Here is a 15,685-nt window from a genome sequence, read left to right on the forward strand (position 1 = left end):
ACCTCTTGGTTTCCCAGCTGTAGCTGCTGGTCGGGCTGCAGAGGAGACTGCAGCTGGGGACGGGGGGGATGCAGAAGGAGTAGAAAAGCCACCAGCCAAGAGGCTGAAAGCAGAGCAAAACAGGAACGACGTGGAGGAAAGTGAGGTGAGCCTCACGGCCGCAAGCCACTGCCTGCCTGGTGCTGCTCGGCAGCCCTGGGGATGCGGGGCGCCCGGTGCCGGCGGCTTCACGGGGCACAACGGGGAAATGGCTGCACTGAGCCTCTGCTCTCATCCCCATCGCGGCCCTGTGCGTTGTCCTGCTGTGCCGCGGCGCCGGGTGCTGCTCAGAGCCAGCTGTGCTGCTGCGCCCTTCCTGCACGGTGCAGCCTCTGCAGCTCAGCTCTGTTTTCTGTAGGGCAGCACCGAAGGGGAAGCGGCGGCCCAGCACGGCACTGGGGGAGCAGAACAGCATCAGCAAGGCGTGCGCAGCTGTGTGAGCTCAGAGGACGGCGAGGGAACCGCGCTGGGAACGGAGCAGGTGGCCGACAGCGCCGCGGGGTCCGACACCTCCTAACGGTGGCTGTGGGAGCGGGGCTGGAGCGGAAACACAGCGCTGCCGGGGCGGCTGCAGCCAGCGCGGGCTGAGGCAGCGAGGAGAGCTGGAGGTGGGGGCTGGGCGGGACCCCCTGCGTGCCGCAGCGCCGAGCGCGCGATGTGAGAGCCAGGCCGGCTCCGGACGCACCGGCTGCTTTTTCACTGAGCAGCTCTTCTCTGAAGATGCCAAAACCTTTTCTAACAACAGCTGTTTTCATTGCCCGAATGTTTGGGTTGTTTGTTTTCGCTCTTTGCAGTCCGTGGGTTGGTTCTGTCCTTTGGTCCCAGTTCTGTGACTAACGGTGGGGGCAGAGGAGGTCCTCCGCTCTGACACGCAGTTCAGGGGCGACTGCTGTCCCCGTGTGGGTGACGCACGGTTCTGGGGCTTCGTTAGGGCTGAATTAGCGAACCCACACCGGCAGTGGGGTGAGGGGCGACCTCCCCGCCCCCCAGGCACCTCCCGCAAATCGCATTACTGCTTTAATCTGCCCTTACAGGACCAGGGTCGCCCTGTGCCAGGCACGGCGCCTGGCGCCCCCGCTCAGGGGGTGGGGGTCGTGCCGCCCCCCCGCCCTCTGTGCATCTGTGCGGCCCCCCGGGGGGGCAGCTCCCGCTCTGCGTATTTGGAAGCGTGGAGATGTCAACCTTGAGACGATTTTGGACTGCTTTGTACCCCCACCGGGAGCAGCTCTCTCTTCTGCCCCGACCTCTGTGCCCTCCGTCCCCCCCCGAGTACCCCCCGCCCCCATTCCCCACAGCCCAGCGGAGCCACGCGGGCAGCAGAACGCACCGCTCGTCTCTTTAATTGCCCGACGCGGTTTTAATTGCCCTACACGGTAGGACAAGCCCAGCCCTGGGGCGCAGCCCCGCCCCCCGGGGGGTCCCACAGCGCTGAATAAATTAGGGGGAAAACATGAAAAACGGGGATGTGGGGGCACGAGGGACCCCAGCAGCGGGGGGCCGTAGGGACACTCGTCACCTGGGGGCGGTGGGAGAGCGGATACGGAGCCCCCCGTGTCCCTGCGGCGCGGGGGATCCGCAGGGGCTCAGGGCGCCGGGGGGGGTTTGGGCGGCAGGGGGGGCTTCACGGAGAGCGAGCGCTGCAGGGGAACGGCGTGGGGAGCCCACGGTGGGGCCCCCCCCGGAGCCCCCAGGGAGTACATGCGGATGAGGCCGCGCGCCGCGCCGGCCGCTCTCGCTGCCCCCTCCAGGGAGTGTCTCTGTGCCAGCGGCCGGCGGGGCGGCGGGGGGCTGTCGGGGGGCACGTCGAGGCGCCGCGGGGCTCCGTCCCACGGGGCCAACGAAGCGGAACCCGGCTGCACCCGGTTGGCCACGGGGCCGGGGGGCGGCAGCGACCGCCCTGCGGCTCCCGAGCCCTCTGGGATGGCTCTGAGCGGGGGTCCCGGGCCGGGGGGCTGCGGGGCGCTGAGCCCGTGGGGCGTCCTGGTGGGGGGCTCCGGGCTGGGCGGCTCGGGGTGGGGGTCCGGGGCCCCGTCGTGGGGGGGCAGCGGGGGGTAGAGGCGCGGGGCGGGCGAGGGGTGCGGGCTGGGGGCCTCGGGGGCGCCTTTGGGTGCTGCCGGTCGGCGGGTGCAGGCGGCTCCCAGTCCCGCCACCAGCGCTCCCAGCACGAAGGCGCCCAGCACGCAGCCCACCAGCACCGGCACCGGCACCGCCGCCTCCCGCACCGCTCCGCGGACCCCTGCAGGCAGCACCAAAGGTGGCACCGCGTCCCTCCTGTCACTCCTCCCCCGTCCCGTCCCCCTCCGTGGTCCTTCAGGTCCTTCTCCCTCTCCCGGGTCCCCCTGTCCCTGCGTCATTCCTGTCCCCGAGGCCCCTCCATTGTCCCCACATCCCCCCTGTCCCATCCCCAGCCCGTGGTCCTCGGGGTCCTCCCCCCATCCTTTGGGTCCCATTCCCTCCCTGTGCCCCTTCCCCACCCCACAGCCCCCTCCTGGTCCGTGTGTCCCCTCCCAGACTCAGGTTCCCCCCCAGGACTGTCCCAGCTGGGGGAAGCGTGGGTGTCACTCACCGTGGGCCACGTCCCCGTTGTCCCCATCCCTGTCTCCTGCAGATGCTGCACCTGGGAGAGCAGAGCGGGGTCGAGTCTGGGACCACCCATGTCCCCCTCCCAGTGTATCCCAAAGGTCTCCCTGGTGTCACTCGCGGTGCCCAAGGGCTCCAGATGTCTCCCAACGCCCCCAATATTCCCCACATCTCCCAGTGTCCCCAAATATTTCTCTATGCCCCCACCCCCCCACTGTCCCCATGTCCCCAGCTGCCCCCCTTGATGCCATCTGCATTCCCCCCAGACCCACATCCCCAGATGTCCCTGCTGTCCCCTCACCTGGGCAGGTCCCCGTCAGCCCGCTGGACCCCTCCACATCCTGCTCAAAGCCGTCCCTGGGAACACAGTGGGGACACAATGGGGACACATTGGTCCCCCACCCCCCAGGGATGGGACGCCCAAGAATTGGGGTCACCTCTGCCCCACTGCAGCCCCACACTGCACTGGGGAGGAGGGGACACACTCACGGGAGGTCCTTAGAGAAGGGGACGCAGCCCCCGGGAGGCAGCCAGACGCAGTAGGGGTCCCGCGCCGCCAGGCAGCTCCTGTGTGGGGTCAGCACTCAGCGTGGGGCCGCCGGGGGTCCCCCGTGCCCCCCGTGTCCCCATACCGGCGGCACTGCCCGTGCCGGGCGCAGCGGCTCAGGGGCAGTCGCACGATGCACCCTGAGAAGGCGACGATCAGCTCTCGGCCTTCGGGGTGCAGCTCCAACCCCAGCACCCGGCTGGCACCACGCGGCCCCCGGCACCTGCAGACCCCACAAGCCCTGCAGTGCCCAGAGGTGCCCCACGGCCCCGCAGGGCCCCACAGCACCCACGTGGCCCCATTACCCCCAGCAGTCCCACGTGGCACCTACACGGCCCCGGAGCGCCCACCCAACGCCACCACACCCACCTGACCCCATGGCACCCACAAAGCCCCCATCAGCGCCCCCCATGACCCCATGGCACCCACAAAGCCCCCATCAGCACCCCCCATGACCCCATGGCACCCACCTCCCGGCCTCGTACAGCCTGATCTCCTCCAGCAGCACCGCCTCAGTGCCACCATCCCCGTTGTTGTCCCCGTTTTCATCCCCGTGTCCCGCAGTGTCGCCGTGCTGCCCGTTGTCCCCGGGGCGTCGTGCGGCCGTCAGCACCTTCAGCACCCGCCCGTCCTCCGACCCCACAAACAGCACCGTCTGGTTCCCCCGCGGCCCCGCGCCCACGTCCACCGCCAGCTGCGTCAGCCTGCGTGCACCGAGACGCTCGGCGTCCCTTTTTTGTGTCCCCAGGGCCGCCCCACGTGTCCCCCACCTCGCCGCCCCGTCACCTGGTGCCGGTTTGGGTGAAGAGCGGCCGTCCCCCAGCGGGTGCCACCGCCCCGTGCAGCAGCGGGTGCTCTTTGGCGAAGGACAGCGTCTCATCCGGAATGTCCCCAGAGGTGACGACGGCAGCGGCCGACCCCATCCCTGCACAGCAGCCGGGTCTGGGGACATCGGGCACACGAGGGGACGTGAGCGTGGGGATGCGGCTACAGGAGGACGTGGGGACGGGGCGCACGGGTACGGGGACAGATGGACGTGGGGACGCGGGGACGTGGCTACAGGGAGGTGGGGACGAGGAACACGGCTGCAGGGCGGTGGGACACGGCGAAGGGACACGGGGCACCTGGGCCGGGGCACGCGCTCCTCGGGCACTGGGGGCCACGGGGCCGCGGCTCCACGGGGGTCGGCGAAGGGTCCCTCAAAGGCGCGCTCCACATCCGCCAGGTAGAAGGCGCAGACGGCCGAACCCGGGATGCTGCGGGGTGACACGGGGCTCTGCCTGGGGACACCCGGCGGCCCCGACCTCCGAGTCCCCGTGTCCCCACACGCAGCCATGTCACCACGTCTGCCCTCAGCCCACGCTCACGTCGCCTCTGTGCCCTTGGGCACCCGGCTCCCTGTTTCCCCATCTGTCTGTGCTCACGTCCCCGGTGTCCCCACGTTCCATATTCCCAAAGTCATGTGCCTGTGTCCCCATGTCCCCATATGCCCAAGTCCCCAATATCCCCTGTGTCACCAAGTCCCCAGTGTCCCATATCCCCATCTCCCCAACCCACATGTCCCCAAAGCCACGTCCCCAGTGTCCCATATCCCCGTGTCCCCGCAGTCACATTCCTGTGTCCCAATGTCCCATGTCCCCACATCCCCATCCTCACATCCCTGCTGTCCCCACACCTGTTGCGCTGCGTCCCAAACACCGCCAGCACCGCGGGCCGTCCGTGCAGAGTGTGGGGCGCGGTGACGGCCTCGAGGACATCGAAGTGGAAGGGGACGTCCCCGGGCACGGCGCACTGCAGCCGCTTCTTCAGGAATGACGTCCAGCGCCGCTCCAGGACCCGCGGGGAGCCGCCGGCGTCATTGCGGCACACGCGGCCCACGCGCGACACCGGCACCTGCGGCGGGAGCAGCGCCCCCAGCGGCGGGGGTGGGAGCTGCACTCGCTGCGATGGGAACAGCGCCCCAGGCGGTGGGGGTGGGAACAGCGGCACGGCAAGGGGCCGGGGTCAGGGTCAGGGTCGGGGCCAGAGCTATGGGGTCAGCTTCAGTGTCTGGACTGGGGTCGGGGTTGCTCCCGTGGAGCCACAGTTATGGATGCCCCACCTTCCCCGGCAGCCCCAGCTCCGCCGCCATCTCCCGGAAGAAGAAATAGACGTGTGCTCCGTGGGGCATCGCGTGGACGAAGTGCGGCTCTGGGGACAGCGCGGCCATCAGCACCACTGCGCCCCAGCACCCGCAGTGCCCACAGCCCGATGTCCCCACGCACCCCTCAACCAGCGGGAGCTGTACTTGATGCTGCGCAGCGCCGGGCCGCGCATGCTGCGGTAGATGACGGCATCGCTCGCCTGGAAGTCCGCCACGGTAGCAGAGTACAGACGGTCGTCTGTGGGGTCAGCACACGGGGATGGTGAGTCGGGCAGTCCAACAGCCGCCCCACGTCCCCACAGCCCCGTATCTCCACATCCCCAACGCTCCTCTGTGTCCTCGGTGTCACCCACCGGCAAAAGTGGCTGCGATGCTCTGCCGTGCGTCGAAGGGGCAGCGAGCCTGTCCAGGCAGCTCCTCGCCCTCCTGCTGTAGGGTCAGCGCCTGCGGGACCCCATAGCGCCCCATGGGGTCTCACAGTGTCCAGTGGAGGTTCCATAGTGCCCCGATGGGGCTCCATCCCATACGGCCCCAATGGGGTCCATAGGGTGCAGTGTGGCCCCATTCTGCCCCACGGGTCCCCCCCCACCTGGTAGGTGCGGCACACGGGGCTGAAGGCGTTGGTCCCACAGACAAAGAGGGTCCGGGCATCACGGGGCAGCAGCACACGGATGTGGTTGTGGCAGCCGTCCTGTGGGGCGACCTCCCCATCATCACCATCCCATCACCGCACCATCACCACCCCACCATCACCACCCCCCCATCACCCCACAACCCCGTGCCCCATACACCTCACCGCCCCACGCCCCCCATACACTCCACTCATACTCCACACACCCATCACTCCCCCCACCCCCCCACATCCCCCACCCCACACACTGCCCCCCACCTGCACCTCTCCCCGCACAGCACAGCCGGCTCTGTCCCGCGGTTCCCAGGTGACGCTCTGGGGGGGGGAACACAGTGGGTGGCACCGGACCCCTCTGTCCCCCCGCCCCCCTTCCGACCCCCCCACTGCCTCAGTCCCCCCAACCTCCACCCCCCCCGCCACTGCTCCCCCCTGCTCCACTCCTCCTACTGCCCATCACCCCCCCTCTCCCCCCGTTTCCCCCCGCCGCCCCCCCGCCCCATTACCCGTTGTGGGTACAGCGCCCGCGGGTCCCCCCTCAGAGCGAAGGCGTAGAGGTGGTCCCTGTGGGGCACAGTGGGGGACGTGTGGCCGTGCACCGCTGTGCAGCAGGGGCACGATGCACGGGAGCACACGAGTGTGCAACCAGACACAGCTTCGCACAGGCGTGTGCAAGCGACACAGCGAGCCGGCAGCGGTGAGCAGGGTGTGATGGCGCGTGCAAAGAAACGCACGGGAGCAAACACGCCTTGCACGAGCACACAGCCGGCTGCTCACACACGTGGTCACGCGCCTTGCACGCCTTGCACGCTCACCGCGCGGCCACCAGCAGCGTCCCGTTGAGGCGCAGCATCCGCTGGAAGCCGATCCCGAGCTCCGCGCTGCCGTTGTCCCCGCGGAGACCCCCGAAGCGCGGATAGGCGGCGGTGGCTGCGGGGGGAGGGGAGGGGGGGGGCGGGTGATCCCACGTCCCCATTGTGGCCCCATTGCGGCCCCTTTGCGGCCCCATCGAGTCCCCGCTCACCTGACAGCCCCACGGCGCTGCGCGGCTCGAGGTCCCGCGGGAAGCTGAGCGCCAGCGCTGCGGGACCCACGAGGACGAGGAGGGGGAAGCGGGGGGGGGCGGCAGCGCGGGGCGGCATCGCCGGGGCGGCCCCAGAGAGGCACCGCAACGCGCTGTGCGGGGACAGCGTCAGACCCCCCCGAAACCCACCGCCCTACGGAGCCCCACGGGACCCTTAAATCCACAGCCCCACGGGACCCCATAGGACTCCACAACCTCATAGAACCCCAGAGGACCCACAACCCCCAAAGCCCCGCAGGACCCCATGGGATCCCATAACCCCAGAGGACCTCACAGGACCCTTAACTCCACAGCCCCACGGGACCCCATAGGACCCACCAGCACACAGCCTCCCAGGACCCCATAGAGCCCCATAACTCCATAACCCCACAGGACCCATAGGACTCTGTCACTCCACAACACCTCATAACCCCGTAACCCCACAAGACCCCAAAGGACCCCGTTACCCCAAACACCCCATAGGACCCGCTCTCCCGCCGCCCCGTACCGCTGAGCGCCGCGCCCCGAGCGCTCCCGCAGCGGCTCCGCCCCGGAACGGGGCCGGATTCGGACGGGACGGCGTGGGCCGGGGGGGGTGGAGGGATGGGAGGGGTTGCGGACACCCGTGGGCGCCCCACGCGCGGAGGGGACGGGGAGATTTCGGGGGAGTTTGAGTTGTGGGGTTTGTTTTTTGGGGGGGGGGGGGCGCGGTGTCACCGCGCTGCGCGTCCCCTCCGACTCCCTCCCCCCCTCCCGCGGCGCTATAATTAGCGCTAATCGCCGTAATGAGCTGAGCCCCGCCATCCCGCGTGTGCGCGCACGTGGGCTCCTCTCGCGGCTCCGCAGCGCCCACGCGGGGACGCGGCCATAGGGCCCCATTGCTGCCCCCACTTCCTGTGTCCCCAAAGTGGCCCATCGGTGTCCCCAGCCCCACCCCATTTCCCTTCTCTTCGCCCCCCCACGCGTGTCCCTATGGGGTCCCCCCGCATTGAAGGCACACGGCGACCTCTGGCGGCCCGCAGGGTCCAATAGGGCCGGCGCCCACATCCCGCAGCCGGGATGGCGACCCCGCGGCTGTGACAGCGGTGTCCCCGGACGCACGGTGCTCCCTTTTATTTACACATTGCAGGGTGGGAACCCACGGGTGACCGACCCCCACCCCCACAACACCCCCAAAGGCAAAGACCCCAAAGGGCAAAGCCTTGCAAATAAATAGGATCAGAGGGAAAGCATCACCGGGTGAACCCCATCCCAGTGCGAGGGGGAGGCTCCAGTCCACGGGTTTGGACCCCAAAAGTGGGGCACGGCCCGGCGGAAGCCCCCCCACATCCCATCCCCACAGTCACGGTGTCCCCATGGCCGTAATGAGGTCCCCACGGCCGCGGCGATGTCCCCACGGTCACAGTGTGAAGATCTCATCCTCGGTGTCGCGCAGTGCAGCCGCTCGCCGTGTCCGGGTGAGGGGCTGAGCGCCGAGCTGGGGACCCCGCAGGGACGGCCCTGGGGGGGGGAGCGGGACGGCGGCCTCGGGGACACTGCAGGGACGTGGGGGGGGCAGTGAGCGGTGACCCCAAGCCCCATAGGAAGGTGTTGATGTGATGCAAGGGTGGTGCTGAGCAGTAACCCCATAACCAAACCCCATAGCAGTGTGGGTTGGTGTGAGGTGGGGGACACAGAGGTGGTGGCAGTGAGTGGTGACCCCAGAGCCAAACCCCACAGGAAGCTGACAGTGGGACGAGGGCACAGGAGAGGGGTGACGGTGGACACGGGGGCTGGCAGTGAGCAGTAATCCCACAACCAAACACCATAGAAAGGTGATGGTGTGGGGCAGGGGACACGGGGTGGTGCTGAGCAGTAACCCCATAACCAAACCCCACAGCAGAGTAGGTTGGGGGACGCGGGGTGGCAACAAGCGGTGACCCCATAACCAAAGCCCATAGGGAGGTGGCAGTGGGGGGGGGGTGGGCGCTCACCCCGCACGCAGCCGCTGCTCCACCACCGCTGCTTTGGAGCGGCCGATGTCGGCGTCCAGGCGGCGCAGGAAGTCGCTGGCTGTGAGGTCGGGGTGCGGCGTGGAGGCGGGGGTGGTGGGGGTGGGGGTTGTGGGGTCCGACGGCGCCGACCCCATGGGAGCCTCACTGGGGCACCCCGGGGGGGGGATGAGGAGGGTGGGCTTCAGGAAAATGGTGTCCGACGTGTAGAGGCGGTTGGCACGTTTGATCTGCTCCATCTGCGGGATAGAAATGGGGGTGGGGTGGGATAAAGGGTGGGATACGGACGGGAAAGGGAAAAGCATTGGGATGGGAACAGGGATGGGATGGGATGGGATGGGATGGGATGGGATGGGATGGGATGGGATGGGATGGGGCGGGATGGGATGGGATGGGGCGGGATGGCAGAGAGACGGGAGGAGAGGATGGGGATGGAGACAGTAGGAAAGGGATGAGGATGGGGACAGGGACAGCGGTGTGTGCGGGGTGGGATGGGGGCGGGACAGGACCAGGGCCGGGGCGCGATGGGGACGGCAGTGACGGCGCGGTGCCCGCTGGGGGCTCAGCCCGCTGCCCCTCCCCCCCCCCCCGGCGCTCACCGTCACGCCGTAGCGCAGCGCCAGTCCCGGCAAGGTGTCCCCGGGCCCCACGCGGTGCTCCCGACCCCCCGCCATAGCGGGGCGCCCCGCCGCTCCCCGACCCCGCTCGGGCCCGGCGCGGAGGCCGCTGGGAGCCGTAGTTCCGCGTCGTTCGGATTCCACGGCGGAAGCGCGTCGGAGAACTACAACTCCCGTCGTACCCCGCGGCTACGCGGCGCCTCTCTCCCCATTGGTCAACGTGCGCGCGCGAGGCACGACGGGACGGAGGACCCGGAAGCGGACGGTGGGCGCTCCCCATGGCGACGGCGGAGCGGCGCCGGTTTCCGCCATGTCCTTCAAGCGGGATGGGGACGACGCGGGGCAGCTGGCGGTGCTGCAGGTGAGCCTCGGCCAGTCGGCGGCTCCTCTCCGGTCCTCTTTGGCGGACGGGGGTTGGGGGCGGTGAGGCGGGGCCGCCCTGACGGCGCCTCGTCGTCCCCTCGCAGCGGAGACGCGTGGCGGAGCTCCTGGCCAATTACATCCCGGAGGACGAAGCGCTGCTGCTGAGGAGCGGGAGGTGAACGGCGGCGAACCCAACGGGGGGGTCCGGGCGGGGGGCCCGCGGCGCAGGAGGGGCGCGGAGCCGTCGGAGGGCTCGGAGATGCGCTCCGGGGGGCTCCAGCCGCTCTGTGGTTCATCCCGCGCAGATACGCCTGCACGGTGTGCCCGCACCGCCCCGTCTTCGACACGCTGGAGGTGCTGGCGGTGCACCGGGCCGGCAGGAAGCACGTGGGCAGTGAGTGCGGGGCTGTGAGGGGCGCAGCGCTGGGGGGGCCGCGCCGAGCTCCTCCACACCGCCCCTCTTCTCCCTTCCAGACCTCCGGCGCTGCTACGGCGGCAGCCGCACGCAGGAAGCGGCGGTGCGGGAGCGGCAGTGCCGGGAGGCGGCGCTGGGCACTGAGGTGGGTGCGGAGCCCCCTCCCCTCCCCTTCCCCGTCCCACAAAGGGCGGCTCTGAGCTCTGCCCCTACCCCTCCCCCCCCCCCCCGCAGGGCTCCCCGGCCCCTCTGCTGCTCAGGACGAGGCGGATCGCGCAGAGCGCGCTGCTGAAGGCAGCTCCGTACAGCAGCTGCTGCAGGAGGACGGGGTGAGGATTCGGCTCCGCTGCTGCGGTGCAGGGAGAGCCTCCATCCCACCACCCCCCAGCCCTGATGGTGTCCCCTGCAGGGCGGATGGAAGCGGTGTGAGAGCAGGAAGGACCCGAATGGGGCCAAGTGCTGCTCCCGCAGCCGTGAAGGAGCGCAGAGATGCAGTGGAGGCCACTGCTGCAGTGCTGCTGCCCGGGCGCTGCGGTGGGAGAGGAGGTGAGTGCTGACAGCTGAGTTGGGCCCTGCGCTGCCGGAAGGATGTGGGGGGGGAGGCTGGAGCGTGTGTGGAGGAGGGAAGGGAGCTGTAGGGGTCTGAGCGCAGTGCTGTGGGGTGGGGTTGGCCTGCCTGGAGCAGAGGAGCTGCGAGGGCCGTTGGGACGCTGCCCTGCGGGATGTGGTGCAGTGGGATTGGACTTCTCCAGCCTCTGTGATTCTCTGATTCTTTCCGTTCTCCACTCCGCAGAGGCAGCAGTGGATTCCACCGACACCCAGCAGGGCGGTTTGAGGGGGGCTCAGCCATCGCCACCCCCCAGTCAGCCCTCGGCTGTCAGCCCCGCGCGGCGCCAGGAGCTGCAGCGATACCTACAGCTGCGGAGGTGAGCGGGGCCTGGGGGTGTGGGACCCCCCCTTCGCTGCCCTTTGCTCAGCCCCCCTCTGTCTGTCTGTCCGTCTGCAGCGCCGGATGGATCCAGGACCCCTCTGGGAAGTGGGTGAAGGATGAGAACGCCGAGTTTGACTCTGATGAGGAGGAGCCCCCCGCGCTGCTGCCCACCTGAGGTGCCCATCCTCCAGGGCTGCCCCCAGCCCCACTGCTGTGGGAATGGGGCAGCTGGAGACGAAGGGCTGTGCGGGTCCTGTGGGAATACAGCCTGGTGCTGCAGGGATCCGGCATCGCGGGTCCCCTTGTTTTGTGCTCACAGTGCCCCTTTTTGGGGCTGTTCCTGTCGCAGTGCTCTGATCTCGGTGTGGGCTCTGGGCTGTCCCCAGCTGTCCCTGCCCAGGTCACGCTCAGCACGGTGCACACGCAGCTGCCCAGGGGGTCACGGCCTTTAGGGGCGGCAGCGTTGGGCTCCCCCTCCTCGTGTCCCAGCAGCTGTCCCTGCGGTCGGCGGAGCGCCCGGCCACGTCACCCCACCTCCCCGCATCAGCCTGCGGGTCCCATGGGTGCTCCCACCTCAGGGCGCAGCCCCACACCCTGCCAGCTCCCAAACCTCCACCCACAGCCTGGGGAGAGACCCCTCCCCGGCCCGTATGTGCCGTGGGCCCCAGAGCTCTTGTGTGGGGTGGGGAGGTGGGGGCTCCCTGGCAGCGCTGCCCCGGCTGATGTTACACCTGGGCGCTGGGATTTACCCGCTTGCTCAGCTCGGGGCCATAAATAGTTGTTGGGATGGGCGCCAGCTCTGCAGAGGGTGCCAGCAGCGACCGGGCACCGGGCTGGGGGGCTCTTCCCAGAGCCCTGCAGACCCCCACCCTCCCCACAGCCCCACAGTGCCACCTGCTATGGGCCCTGGGTGCCCGGCTCTGAGACCCATGGGTGCCCACTTCCCTGCTGGGGGTGCCTCGCTTCCCTCCCCCCCCCAAAATCTTGGCATTGCTCTGGGCCCTGTAACCCAATGCCTTGGGTATAAATACCCCAACCGTGCAGCTCACTGCTTCCTGAGGGGATCCAGAGGTCTGGCTGGGCCCCTTAACGAGCCCTTCGTTAATGGTTCGAGGTAATTGGGGCCCTCTGGGTCTCAAGCTGTGAAAGAGAGCATTACACTCCACAAGCCAGCTCCAGCCCTGCGTCTCCGTCCTATTTATTTACAGCGGATTCGGCCCCAGGGAGCCCAGAGCAGAGCCCACAGGCGAGCCGAGCTCCAGGCTGCAGCAGGGCCGTGGCAAGGGGCGCTCAGGTTTTCTTCTGCTTGCGACCTGGGGCAGGGGAGAGGCAGGTCAGGTCCCCAGATCCCACCAGCCCCCCGATTTCCCCCCGTTCCCCCTGGGGGGGGCACTCACGGAGCTCGTTGTTGCGGGTGATGGCGATGGCGGCGCGGGCGCGGGGGCCTTGCTGTGTGAAGTGGTACCCAAAGCGCACGACGGAGGGGCACTGCTCCAGCATCGTCGCCATCTCCATCTCCACCGTGTCCCCCAGGCGCTGGCACTGCAGGGCAGTGGTGCCGTGGGGCGAGGTGGGATTTGGGGACCCCCCAGCCTGACCCCCCCCACCCCTCCCGGTCCCTGTGGCTGCCCGTTCTCACCTGGTTGTCCACCTTGAGCTCGCTCAGGGTGCTGTTCTGGTACATGGCCTTGATGATGCTCATCATGCCGGCGCTGGTGATGAAGTTGGACTCAATGTTGAGGCTCTGCAGCGTTTTGTTCTCTGCCAGCATCTCGGCCACGGCCTGCAGGATGCCCGTGTCACCTCAAGGTGTCACCCCGGGGTGCCACCTCACCTCCCCTGGGCTGCCTTCCCTCTCTGGGGATGGCGGGGATGTGGGGAGGGACTCACGGTGGCCACGGGGTCGTTGCTGCGCGTCGCCACCAGGCTGAGCTTCTTGACGTGGGTGTTGGTTTTCATGGCCTCACAGATGGCCTTCAGCGTGGAGATGGGAATGTCCTGCAGCGAGGGGACGTGGCTGTCACCGAGGGGTGGGGACGGCCCCATAGTGGTGCAAAGTGTCACCAAGGGGATGCGCTGCAGGGGTCGGGATGTGTCCAGGGGCACAGCCGTCCCCGAGAGCACGCAGGTTGTCACCAAAGGGTTGCAGGTGGCACCACAGGATGTCACCAAGGGGATGTAGGCATTGTCAGGGGGACGCGGCGCTCCAGAGACCCCTTGGGCTCAGGACGAGCACCCGAGGTCAGTGCAGGGCATGGAGCAGCATGGAGCAGCACGGAGCAGCATGGAGCAGCACACCGGGGGCAGCGCCGGCCCAGGCTGCGCCCCTCACCTTGATGTTGTTGAGGTTGACGTCCTCCAGCGCGCTGTCGTTGGCCTGGATCTGCCGCAGGGTCTCCTCCACGTTGGTGGGGTTTGGGGGCTCATCTGGCACTGGTTTGTACTTATCTGGTTTCACCACGCCTGGGCACAGGGGGGGAACACGGGGACGTGGTTTGTGGGTTTGGTGGGGGCGGTGATCTGGGTCATCTTTTCCAACCCTTCTGATTTTGTGGCCCCATCGTTCTTTGAGCGCTGAGGATGGGTTGGGGTCGGCCTGGATGGCCTTAGAGGTCTTTTCCAACCTTAATGGTTCTGTGATCTAATTTAGGGACACGGTTGGTGGGATGGTGGGGTCGGGTTGGGGTCAGACCAGGTGACTTGGGAGGTCTTTTCCAACCCCAACGATCCTTTAATTCAGTTGTGCACGGTGTGGATGTGTTGGGATTGGACTTGGTGATCATGGAGACACTTTCCAACCCCAATGATTCTGTAGCACACGGTGTGCGCGACGATGGGGTTCCCTCACCCCAATCCCACCACCGGCCCCGCCGCCCCTCGTGTTCTCCACATCCCCTCCTCCCCCATGTTGGCTGTGCGCAGCACTCACTGTTGATGCCCTCCGTGTTGGTGATGGTCCCGCTGCAGATCGCGTCGTAGTACTGCTTGTTGCTCATCAGTGTGTACATCCCCAGGATGGCTGTCGGACACCCGTGGGGTCACCGCGCACCCCAGACCCCCCTGCAGCCCCCGGGCAGCCGCAGCTCCATGGGGTGGGCAGGGGGCCCAGGCTGAAAGCCGAGCGCAGGGCAGCACCGCTGTTGGAGCCAGGGGCTGGCAGGGACCCAATGGCCACAGCATTGGGGGGCGGGGATACGGGGGGATGCGGGTGTGACGTGGGATGGGGAGGATGGAGACGGGCGTGGGGCAGCGGTGTGGAGCGACAGCAGCTCTGTGCAGTGCAGCGCTGCGGCACGGCAGCCCCCCGTTGGACCCACCTGCGATGTCACACATCTCGGCCTCGGTGGCGTTGGCCAACGCCTCCTCCAGCTCCGGCTCCAGCGTGATCTGCTCCTCGCGGGGGATCTCCCGTGTGGGGTTTTTGGGTACGAAGGGTTTCCCTGTACAGGGAGATGTGGGTCGCACCCCCACACGGCCCCACAGCGGGGGGTGACACCAACCCCCCGACCTCAGCGACTGCCAAGCCAGGGAGGAGCACCCTGGGGGGGGACACGTTGAGGGCTGGCAGCACTGGGGGTGGCATTGCCAGCACTGTGACATTGCCGGGGGGTGGCCATGCCCAGGGCTGGCAGGGGCCCAACTCGCCCGGGACATCTGAGCTGCTGGTGAGCTCTGTGCTGCCAAGCTAAATATACCTGGTGCTGCGGTGCCATGTCCCCCCACGACGTCCCCCCACGACGTCCCCCCACGACGTCCCCCCACGACGTCCCCCCACGACGTCCCCCCACCTTTCTTCTCCCCAGTGAATGGCACCAGGTCCTCACGCTCCTTGGCCTCCAGCGCCTGCTTCTCCAGGTGCTGCAGCAGCGCCTCGCGGTCCAGCGGCCCCGTGGGGCTCTTGTGTGTCTGATCCCGCTGCCGCAGCCCCGCCGGCAGCAGCACGTTCTGGGGAAGCACCAGGGGACACCCATGGGTGCCACCGCTGCCCTGCCTGCCCGACCTCCCCCCCCCCCCGTGCTGTGCCGACCCCCGGCCGCACCTCGGGGTCCATCTCCAGCAGCTCAGTGTCCAGCTGCTCCAGCTCCTCGGCTGACAGCTCCTGTAGGATCTTGTCCTCGTCGATGTCCCTGTATTTCTCCAGCTCTTGCCGGTAGGAAGTCATGGCTGCGGGATCTGGGGGGTGGGGGGGCACACAATGCTGATACCTCCAGCCCTCAGTGTGCCACAGCGGAGCCGTGGGGGTTACTGGAGGGCTGAGGGGGGTCCTGTCAGCTGGGCGCTGTGGGGCACCCCTGGGTGCGGGTCGGACTCGGGCCTCGCTGTGGTGCTTTTGGGGAAAGCGAGTCACAGCTCAGCGCTGCTCCCCAC

General features: G+C 68.4%; 4 protein-coding genes across 4 annotated transcripts; 1 reads left to right on the forward strand and 3 right to left on the reverse strand.

Moving 5' to 3' along the window:
• Window positions 1-1,067: 1,067 nt before the first annotated feature.
• SEMA6C (semaphorin 6C) lies at window positions 1,068-7,079 on the reverse strand (the record flags this gene model as incomplete). Its single annotated transcript, XM_079550950.1, is given in 21 exon segments — window positions 1,068-1,191; window positions 1,522-1,547; window positions 1,550-1,617; window positions 1,620-1,817; window positions 1,820-2,275; window positions 2,606-2,656; window positions 2,921-2,976; window positions 3,109-3,186; window positions 3,252-3,389; window positions 3,637-3,870; window positions 3,953-4,108; window positions 4,291-4,422; window positions 4,842-5,059; window positions 5,268-5,356; window positions 5,431-5,547; window positions 5,663-5,753; window positions 5,899-6,000; window positions 6,199-6,255; window positions 6,444-6,501; window positions 6,753-6,867; window positions 6,962-7,079. Coding segments are annotated over 21 exon segments (2,682 nt in total).
• Window positions 7,080-8,399: 1,320 nt separating this feature from the next.
• Window positions 8,400-9,665, reverse strand: LYSMD1 (LysM domain containing 1; the record flags this gene model as incomplete). Its single annotated transcript, XM_079550975.1, has 3 exons — window positions 8,400-8,535; window positions 8,974-9,230; window positions 9,591-9,665. 3 exons carry the CDS (start codon window positions 9,663-9,665, stop codon window positions 8,400-8,402), a joined length of 468 nt encoding a protein of 155 aa, XP_079407101.1.
• A 253-nt stretch (window positions 9,666-9,918) lies between these two features.
• LOC306956359 (sodium channel modifier 1-like) lies at window positions 9,919-11,492 on the forward strand (the record flags this gene model as incomplete). The annotated part of the gene is made up of 8 exons (XM_079550962.1): window positions 9,919-9,969; window positions 10,076-10,146; window positions 10,277-10,365; window positions 10,446-10,531; window positions 10,621-10,715; window positions 10,796-10,932; window positions 11,180-11,312; window positions 11,393-11,492. 8 exons carry the CDS (start codon window positions 9,919-9,921, stop codon window positions 11,490-11,492), a joined length of 762 nt encoding a protein of 253 aa, XP_079407088.1.
• Window positions 11,493-12,491: 999 nt separating this feature from the next.
• Window positions 12,492-15,482, reverse strand: TMOD4 (tropomodulin 4). The gene is made up of 9 exons (XM_079550976.1): window positions 15,357-15,482; window positions 15,106-15,262; window positions 14,635-14,757; window positions 14,247-14,336; window positions 13,650-13,780; window positions 13,208-13,315; window positions 12,957-13,100; window positions 12,715-12,859; window positions 12,492-12,630 (listed from the first exon to the last, which is right to left on the reverse strand). Exons 1-9 carry the CDS (start codon window positions 15,477-15,479, stop codon window positions 12,608-12,610), a joined length of 1,044 nt encoding a protein of 347 aa, XP_079407102.1. The 5' UTR covers window positions 15,480-15,482; the 3' UTR covers window positions 12,492-12,607.
• Window positions 15,483-15,685: the final 203 nt, after the last annotated feature.

The sequence above is a fragment of the Tetrao urogallus genome (genome assembly GCF_951394365.1).
Source record: "Tetrao urogallus genome assembly, contig: SUPER_28_unloc_2, whole genome shotgun sequence".
In the NCBI taxonomy this organism is placed as follows: Eukaryota; Metazoa; Chordata; class Aves; order Galliformes; family Phasianidae; genus Tetrao; species Tetrao urogallus.